This window comes from Cuculus canorus, chromosome 8 (genome assembly GCF_017976375.1).
Source record: "Cuculus canorus isolate bCucCan1 chromosome 8, bCucCan1.pri, whole genome shotgun sequence".
In the NCBI taxonomy this organism is placed as follows: Eukaryota; Metazoa; Chordata; class Aves; order Cuculiformes; family Cuculidae; genus Cuculus; species Cuculus canorus.
Genome location: NC_071408.1, coordinates 21900821 through 21909536, shown reverse-complemented (window position 1 = coordinate 21909536; position 8716 = coordinate 21900821). Strand labels below are relative to the sequence as shown.

The 8716-nt window shown below is 50.6% G+C and overlaps 1 protein-coding gene across 2 annotated transcripts in view; it reads right to left on the bottom strand.

Moving 5' to 3' along the window:
• The window catches only part of SSBP3 (single stranded DNA binding protein 3), a 54209-nt gene continuing 45493 nt past the window's right edge, over positions 1–8716 (bottom strand). For both annotated transcript variants that reach the window (XM_054072634.1, XM_054072636.1), the window contains 12 exons: positions 8627–8686; positions 6486–6552; positions 6303–6379; positions 3396–3460; positions 3239–3287; positions 2916–2951; positions 2654–2708; positions 2103–2173; positions 1595–1673; positions 1345–1373; positions 1051–1152; positions 1–472 (listed from right to left, as the gene is read on the bottom strand). In XM_054072634.1, the coding sequence (XP_053928609.1) occupies positions 443–472; positions 1051–1152; positions 1345–1373; positions 1595–1673; positions 2103–2173; positions 2654–2708; positions 2916–2951; positions 3239–3287; positions 3396–3460; positions 6303–6379; positions 6486–6552; positions 8627–8686 (720 nt within the window). In that variant the 3' untranslated portion in view covers positions 1–442. The remainder of the gene's footprint in view (positions 473–1050; positions 1153–1344; positions 1374–1594; positions 1674–2102; positions 2174–2653; positions 2709–2915; positions 2952–3238; positions 3288–3395; positions 3461–6302; positions 6380–6485; positions 6553–8626; positions 8687–8716) is intronic.

Here is an 8716-nt window from a genome sequence, read left to right as displayed (position 1 = left end):
CATTGTAAACTGTCCAGTTTATTTAAAAAAATGACTACAACAGAGACAACATGAGATTTCATATCTAGACTAGCTTCCTGGTGTTGCACGGCACAAACATACAACAGGTTCGGTTTCTGTCTTTATTTAAAACAAAGCAAAGAGATCGGAGTTGGGTGCTAGAGGCTTCCGTTTGTTTCCAAAAAGAAGTGTCATGTACATATATAAACCCTTCTGCACAAAGAAGGGTCTTGTCATCTTGAAATATTTTAAGTTTTGTCCTTCATGTTTTATGGAATAAAAAGTTCAGCCTTTTTATTGCATGAAACTAAACCTGGGGTTTTGGCCCCCGCCACGCGTCTCCCTGCCCATACACCTAGATTCTTCTTCTTCTTGCATAATTCGTTGAGATCCTCCGAACGGCAGCTGACTCTCTTGATCCTGGAGAGGAGGGGGAGGGAAATCACACACTCATCGTCATGCTGGGGGAATACTGGAAGAGAGACAGAGCCACGGTGAGAAACCAGACGGGCCAGACCCCCAGGCACCAAAGGGGAATGCAAAAGGAGGCTGATGACAACTATACAGCAACCTAATTGGATCTAATAAATCAGAAGGAGAGGATATGTTGGAGACTCGAATTTATCAGGGTGTAATCGGCTCTGGAACTTGCTTTTTCAGGGAGAAAATCAGCAGAACAGTATGAGGCGAGATGCAATTTAAAACAAATAATTAACATGCATGTTTGTATATGCCGCTAACAGAGGAAGAAGAGGAGAGATGTCTGTAGACATGCACAGCACCTTGAATCGGCCAGGCCAGCTGCATCTGCACCAGCTCCTCTCCATCCCTGTCCCCTCCACCCCACAGCTCCTCTCCCCTCCCCACCACCATCACAGTGAGTACCCAAGCTTGCACACACCAGTGTATTTCTTCCTCCCCATTCTCTGTCCCAGAACAGCTCACACAGAGCACAACCCAGGTTTGGGCACCCACCACCAAACCCACCCACCCCTGTGCCAGGATGCTTTGGGGACCATTCCCCCCAACCCCAAGGACGCACTCACTCACATTGTCATTTTGGAAGGAATGGAGAAAGTTGCCTCCCAGCTCCCCATCGTCTCTTGGAGTGCCCGGGGGATTGCTAATGCCACTTATGTTGTTTGGAGAATTCTGTGGGAGATGCGGGAGGAGGTGGTGAGCAGGTCCTTGTGCCCCTCAAAACGCCACGGGGCCAGGATGCAGCCCCATCTGCCCCGGGCATGTACCCCCCGATGTGTCCCCATCCATCGGGGTCACACAGGCACCCCACTGCCCAGAAAAGGTGGGGTGGGGGGGCACGCACCCGCTCTGCAGCTCACTTACTTTTGGAAGTCCATCTATGTCTCCTGACCCTGCACAGGGGGACACAAAAGGAGAACAGCCTTATTGAGCATGTAGATGGCCCCCGTGCCCTGCTCTGCCCTAGACCCCCTTTCTGAGTTCCAGCCAAAGGCTCTGCTTCCAGCACTGGTCTGAACTGGTGGCTGAGCCCAGGATGGGAGCAGGCACTGGGATGCTCTGCCAGCATCCCTGCAGAGCAAAGACATGGTGGGGCTCCTGTGTGGGCGCTCACCTAATGATCCGTTCATGTGATGGGGCTCCATGCCGCCCATGCCGCCCATGGGGCCGTCAGAGCCAGGGCCCATTGGGAACTGCGGAAAAAAAAGGCAACAAAACCAAAATCAGCTACAAAACCAGGCGGCATGTCGGTGAGCTCATGGTCCTGTGGGTTCACCTATAAAATCTGGCCGTGTGGGCAGATCTGGACCCATGACAGTACATAGGGTTCCCTCCAACCAGCGTTTAGTGAGATTTAAGTCTGCCTGTATCCCGCAAAACACAGCATCTCACCGGGTACACAGCTGCCACCACCTTGGCCGGAGCAGCAGGACCACTGCTCTCATAATAAGCATAAAAAATTAACAAAGTCACTGAAGAGTTAATCGCTTTTTGATGGTTTGTTTTATTTCTGTTTTGTAACAAATGGCTGAAATCAATTAAACTGCTTTACTCTCAACTGATGAAGTTAATTATGATTTGTTATGGTATCTGATATGTAAATTATTAGAAAGCAGACTTACATTCGATCGACTGCCTGCGGGCGGTACTGGATTAATCATTGTGTAGATGTTGTCACTTGAATTTGTTGAATCTGTGGAACAGTGAAGCCCAGTAAGTTGGGTGATTAATTCATTTCTTAATTAAAACAAACTCATGCCACTTGAACTCATTCTTTTGTATTTTATCACCTAAAATTCCCTCTAAGTACCACCATTTTCGGGCTAATTTGTATTTAATGAAGATCCACAAAGTTTTTCATCACAGAAATTCAACTGTGAAAAATAATTCAACTGCTAGCTGGGAAGCTCAGGGAGGTGATTCCCCACCATGGAAGCACTCCTCATCTCCCCACCTCTCTGAGACCCACAGCATCCAAATCCATAATGGGATATTCCCCAATGCCACCCCGAAGCCAAGCAGCCCATGCCGCTCGATCCTCGGAAAAGCAAAAGCTATATAAATTTGTTATCGTTGCCTGGGCAGGAGTTGCCTGTGCTCAGCAGTGCAACCCCACGGATGGGATCTCCTGGCGGGGGAAAGGGCAGGAGCCCCAGTGAGGGGTGTCTCGTACCTGCAGGACTGGGCATGATGGGTGTTCCTGGAGGACCGCCGCCACCAGGCGGACCCTGTGGAGGAATGAAGAAGGGATCAGCCGTGCAAACATGAGCACCACCCACCTCCTCACATTTTCAAATGCCTCCCCAAGTTGGACCTCACACTCCCAAATGCAGCTCGCCCCTCCCCAGCTCCACTTTTTCCCCAAACCACACGAGCTCCCTGAACGCTAACATCTCTGCAGCCCGACGACAAGACACAGACAGAGTAGGACTCACCACATATGTACCAGGCGATGAAGAAGAGTATGGGATCTATACAGAGAAGAGAGTTGGGTTCAGCTATGGAGTGCACAGGAGCTCCCACAGACCCCATTAGGGCACAGCCGAGAGCCCCTGCTGCCCCCTCAGCCTGGCCAGGATGGGGGTCCCAGAGCCCACCAGGCCCTGCAGCTGCATCCCACCACAGGGAGAGCAGCACAAGAGCAGAATTTAGGCTTCAGACCAGGGGCAGTGCATAAACAAAATGATGGGAAACACTCTGTTTGCAGGACAGTCCCTGACCAGCCCTGCTGTTGCTTCAAGGACCATGAGATACTCACTGAGTTAGCACTGCTGGGGTTCGGCCACGGTCTGCCGGCTCCTGGCCCCCTGGGGTCAAAATTAAACGTGAAAAAATAAAATGTCATGTCTTTATCTGTACAGTCCCGCAAAACCCAATTTGGCAGCCAAACATCCCCGGTGCAAGGTTTGCCTTACATGTTAATTCCAGGCATGCCGGGACCTAGGGAGTTGGGTGGAGGTCTCATGCCGCTGCCGTAGTTCTGCAACAATAACCAAGGGTCAGCCAACCGTAATGGGAAGGGAAAATGTAGAAGACAAAAAAGGGGAAAAAAAGGCCAACAAACAAAAAACCAAGAGGGTTAGTTTGCAGAAATGAGATTTAAAAAATATTAGATGATGGTGAACCTAGAGGCAATTAGCAATTGTGTTGATAAAAAAAGCCCAGGCAGCTGAATATGGGAGGGAGTCAGGCTGAGCCCCTAAGTTCCCCCTTGGTCTCTGCTGCCACATTAGTTGAAGGAATTAGCCCCCTCCCAGCTCCAGGAGACAAATCTGCCCACAGCCTCCACATGCCAGTGAGAGCCGTTTGGGCTTGTCTGTCTTGTGCGGGAGAAAACAGGGGCAGGAGGAGAAAACCTTGGATGGTTATTGCTGCAGTGTAAGGACGAGAAAAGCCTGCACGAGTGTTCCTGAGATGGAGTATCTCCTGCTTCCAGGATGAGGGATGGAGTAGGGAAAACCAAACCAGGCTTGTTTTCCTGTTGTTTCCCAGCTCTTTGCTACATTTCCTGGAGTGGGTCTGAAGCCCCCTGGGGCTCAACTCCCAGCTTAGTTCAGCTCGGCTTAGCCCCCAGCCAGGACCAGAAGCCTCAGATCCACGTCTCTCATCTCCTAAAACCAGCTCTAGTACAAAGCCAAGCCTAAGGCACAGAAGGAAGAGGAATCCCCTGAATGCCACGCTCCATTTGGCTTGCGCTTTGCTGCCAGTGCCCTCCGGGTGACGTGCAGCAGGATTTAGGTCGCGTTGCCACTCCTCCCCTCGCACCTTCCCTCCTTCCTGTGATGCATCTTTTTGGGCTGCATTTCTGCCATTTCGAGAAAAAACTGCCAGGCCAGGAGCGGGGACGGCTGGCTGCTTCCTATTTCGCAGCCCCTCAGAGTGCTCAAGCTGGATTTAAGGTACAATACCTCAGTGTTGTTGATTTTTCCCTGGATTTATAGATGCACTGGAACATGGTGCTCTGCTGAGGGCATCACCAAAGTTTGTTTTGAAGAGGCAGAAAAGGGTTTTCCCCAAACAAATTACCAACAAGTCCTTAATTGATCAAAATTCCAGCCATTTACACTGAATAGCAGCATCAAACCCCTTGTTTAAAAAAAAAAAAAAAGAAAAAGAGCTCAGCATTTTTAATTGGAGCTGAAAGGCTGGAAAACGAAGCCATCTGAAAGATGCTCAGGGAGGGTGGGGAGGGAACGCAGCTGTGCCGAGCGACCTGGGTGCTGCTGGGCTCTGGCAAGATGCTGCCAAAACCCAGCGAACTACAAATCCTCTTCGTAGAGGCACCAGGGAACCTAATCTGCAGAGCTAACCTGCAACTGTTAAAGGGAAAAAGGCAGTGGTGATCAGCTGTTAGGGATGATTCATCGTCAGTTCGTAATAAGTGGCTGTTTTCAGGATGCCAGGATGTCCAAGCTGGATGCTCTGCGGCCCTTCGGAATAATTTAAGGAGTATTTGGGAAGGTCTGGATGCAAAGCTTAAAGCAAAATAAGTCTCGGGCATGCAAAATGTGAGGGGCTGCTGGGTTTGATTTGATATTTTTGGTGCTTGCCAGCACAGGCGCTGGTTCCTGGATGGCTGTGGGGAGGCAGTGCCTCGCGAGTGCCAGATTGGGAAGCCCAGCGCTTTCCCAGGCAAAGGCTGCCTTTTAAAAACCCTCTCCCTAATGTACCTACACAGGGAATGGCAGAGTAAAAATAAAGCTCTGAACATTTCACAACTCTTGCCGGCTCCCAGAGCTGCTGCCATCCCACGCGGCGCTGAACGCGCGCTCATGGCTTCCAAGTTTCATGGCGAGTTTTGCAAGTGGGAAGCGAGCAGCCTCTCCCAGGCAAACAGCTGCTGCTCCCCTTGGCGCAGGCCAAGCTAGCAAACGCCACTTTTTACGGACGCAGTCCTCCAGGAAAGGAGGATTTTAAACAGAGTAGTACTGCTATCACTGGGCTTGTCAGTGAAATGATGCTCACGCAGGTTTTTTTATCCCCTGGCCTAGGATGGATTTGAGTGCCTGTGGAGACGGGCGAGCATCCCTGAGCAGCATTCTCAGGCTGGTGTTAAAAACAGATGACACAACTTTCTCTTTACACAATATTTGCTTATCTCAACAGTCTCCGGGGGAACACCAAAACAAAACTCCAGCACACCCGCTTGTCTCTTGACAGACTCTGATCCTCACGCTACAAACCCGACGTAGGCGACAATGCAGAGAGGATAAACCTCCAACCACAATATGGTAATCGGGTTTTGAAGTCTCATAGAAGGAACAAACAGGAGTGAGTCAACAACAAGCCACTCCATAAAGTGAATCAATGGAAAGACAGCATACATTAACCCAGATCTGCTTAATTTCAAGAGTTTACTCCCCTTTCCTGAAATAGAGTGCTCAAGCAGGCAGCAGGAGGGGCAGGTGGAGGGGAACCTCGCAGAGGAAAGCCTTATTCCCATGCTAAAAGGATTTTTGCCATTTCTTTTTATTTATTTATTTTTAATGAAAGCCTCCTTTCCCTTTCCTGCTGTTAGGGTCATAACTATTTCCCAGGCAGGCGGTGTAATGCACTCAAAGGCTGCTCGGGTGCGGCACTAAGTGCCATCCCCTTTGACGGAAGGGCAGGAGGGGGGTTGCAATACCCTTAATGAGCTCTGAAGACCTCACTCATATTAAAGAGAAGGATTTCCAGATGCAAGACTAATGTAAAACGCATTAACACTAATGGGGGACGGGGCGGGGGGGGGTAAAACTCCCAGCTATTTGAGCTCCAGGAGGTTGGTTTGATGGTGCGTGGTGTTTGCTGAGCTGTAAGATGCTCTTTGGTACTGGGCTTACCTGCGGACCGGGACCCATGGGGCCCATCCCTCGTGGAGGATTCATCCTTTGCATGGGGCCGCCCATGTTAGGGTGCCCTGTTGGGAGGAAAGCAGGGGTGTTACAAGCACAGCAGCCTCCTTGGGTCCCAGACCAACAGCTAATAAGAAATGTTAATGTTCAAACCTCTTCCACTGGGTTTACCTTGTTGTCGCGTGGGATCCATCGAATTGGGCAGCAATGGCTGTGTACCAGGAACGGCGCCTGGAGGCTGTGAAAGCAACGGAAGGAAGATTAAAAAAAAAAACAAACTAAAATGCAGTCTACAGGGATAGACTTGGGTTGAGAGTTTAGGCTTTTGGGAGGCTCCTCGGTGCACTCCCCAGGTCACACCACCCTTCCTGCCACAGTACAACCTGTGGCCGTCTGAGCATCCTGCATCTCGGGCATCTTTCTACAGCCTCTGCATGTTTGCCTCCCCTTTTTTTCGCAAATGCCCTCTAAAAACCAAACAAGGCACCAGCGCTTCCTCCTCTCCCTACAGCCCCATGCCTATCAGGCTGTTGTATTTTGGAGGCGCAGGAGAAAGCCCAGGCAGCGCAGGGCAGAGATGTCAAAGCCAGTGGGGAAAGAAGACCGGCAGCTTGGCTCCCCGATCTTTACACCAGTGCCAAGCTCAAACAATACAGGTTGCAATGATTCCTTGGCTGCTGATGGGGAAAGGTCCATCTGCAGAAGACCAGCATTCAGACCTGTTCCCATGCAGGCAGGAGGGGAGGGCGGATGCTCCCCCTCCCCAAACCCAGCTCTGCTTGGGCAATGCAGCTATTTAAAGTTCAAAGGCTGCTCCGAATAGATAAAGAGAGAAAAGCGCAGATACCATCTGCCTGGGGAAGCAAACTGTAAACGGTTTTGCTACAGCACTGCCTTTTATTTGAGTACCGACACAGACCCCACTGCCAGAGCACAGCACTGGCACTGGGTGGGCATGGCTGTGCTGAGACAGAATCTACCCAATCCCTATTTTTTTTCAGCCTGGAGGCTGGTAGCAGGAGGAAGATAAACCAGGGGAGTTGTAATGATGGATATTTACACTTCTGCTGTCTGACCTTCCTGCCCACCTATTTATTCCTCCTGTCCCTCTGGATGCGACCACAACCTCGCTGAGCTCTGGGAAGGTACAAACCAGTGCTTTATATGGTGTTTGGGGGGGGGGGGGGAATCCTTTCTAATTAACTTCACCCACTCTCAGATGCTCAGCCCCACTGCAAGAGCAACCACCCCAGCCTGGTGCTCTGACTTTCCTACCTGTCTCACCTCACTGTGCCCACCTCCTGCAGTGCTTGGGACCAGCCTGGGAACCACAGCAGGATGAGGGCCATTAAAACTGCCCCATGAGAAGGTGGCATTAACTAATACCTTGCTAAACCAGCCACCAGTGCCCTGGATGTGAGGCTCTTCCAGCCCAGCTGGGCGTGGGGTCCGACGATAGCCCCCCTTGAGTATTTCTCAGCTACATCTCAGCTGTCTCGCCATCCCTTGGCATGTTCCAGTGATTCAAGTCTCAAATCCAGCAAGCACAAACACTAAGCAAGCTGCTACATCCTATTTCCTGTCTGTTCCGCTCTTCCTGCTAATAAGAGCTACATAAAAATAATAGTTAGCCCCAAAACAAGCTCCCAATATTATTTTTGCACAGTCACCTTCACTACCCAAAGGAATTACAGATTCCCTTTAATTTCCCTTTAATAATAAATAACCCTGGTTCAGTCATTACCCTATGGGTCTGCACAACATCCCTGGGAACGAGACAAATTCCTCAACCGAAGGCCATGCGGTCAGGCAGCGCGTGGGGTGGAAGCCTATGTACGTAAGGCCAGAAACAAACTGCCCTTCTTTAAGCTGGGATAAGAGGATAAACCAAACCCAAAAAATTCAGCAGCGACCTGCCCTGCTTGACCCCGCCGCTGATCTAAGCACTCAGTCAACCCAGCAGCAGGATTATCTTCATCACTTTAATTTTCTGTGATTGCAGGGAAAATCCAGCCCTGGCAGTGAGCATGCAGCACAGCATGGCCATGCTGAAAACACCACAAATAGAAAGTGGCACATTCCCCATCGCCATTTACACCCTGGCTATGCATAAACCTCAACAAAAAATGAAAATAAAACAGTTATGCGACACTTGATCCTCCAGCACCAAGAAAACGGGGGATGCCCAAGAGAGGTGATGCTTGCCATCCAAACCCAAGGAAGCACCTGCAGGACACATGGCCCTCATCCCATTCCCCATATAAAAGCCATCCCCTGGAAACCCACTAGCATGGAGCCTGGGAGCACAGTACCTGGTTGCCCATCCTGATGGGGGGCCGGGGACCTCCAGCGTAGCGCGGCGACATGAACGGCTGTGGGGACACAAAAGGGGGTCAGGGCCG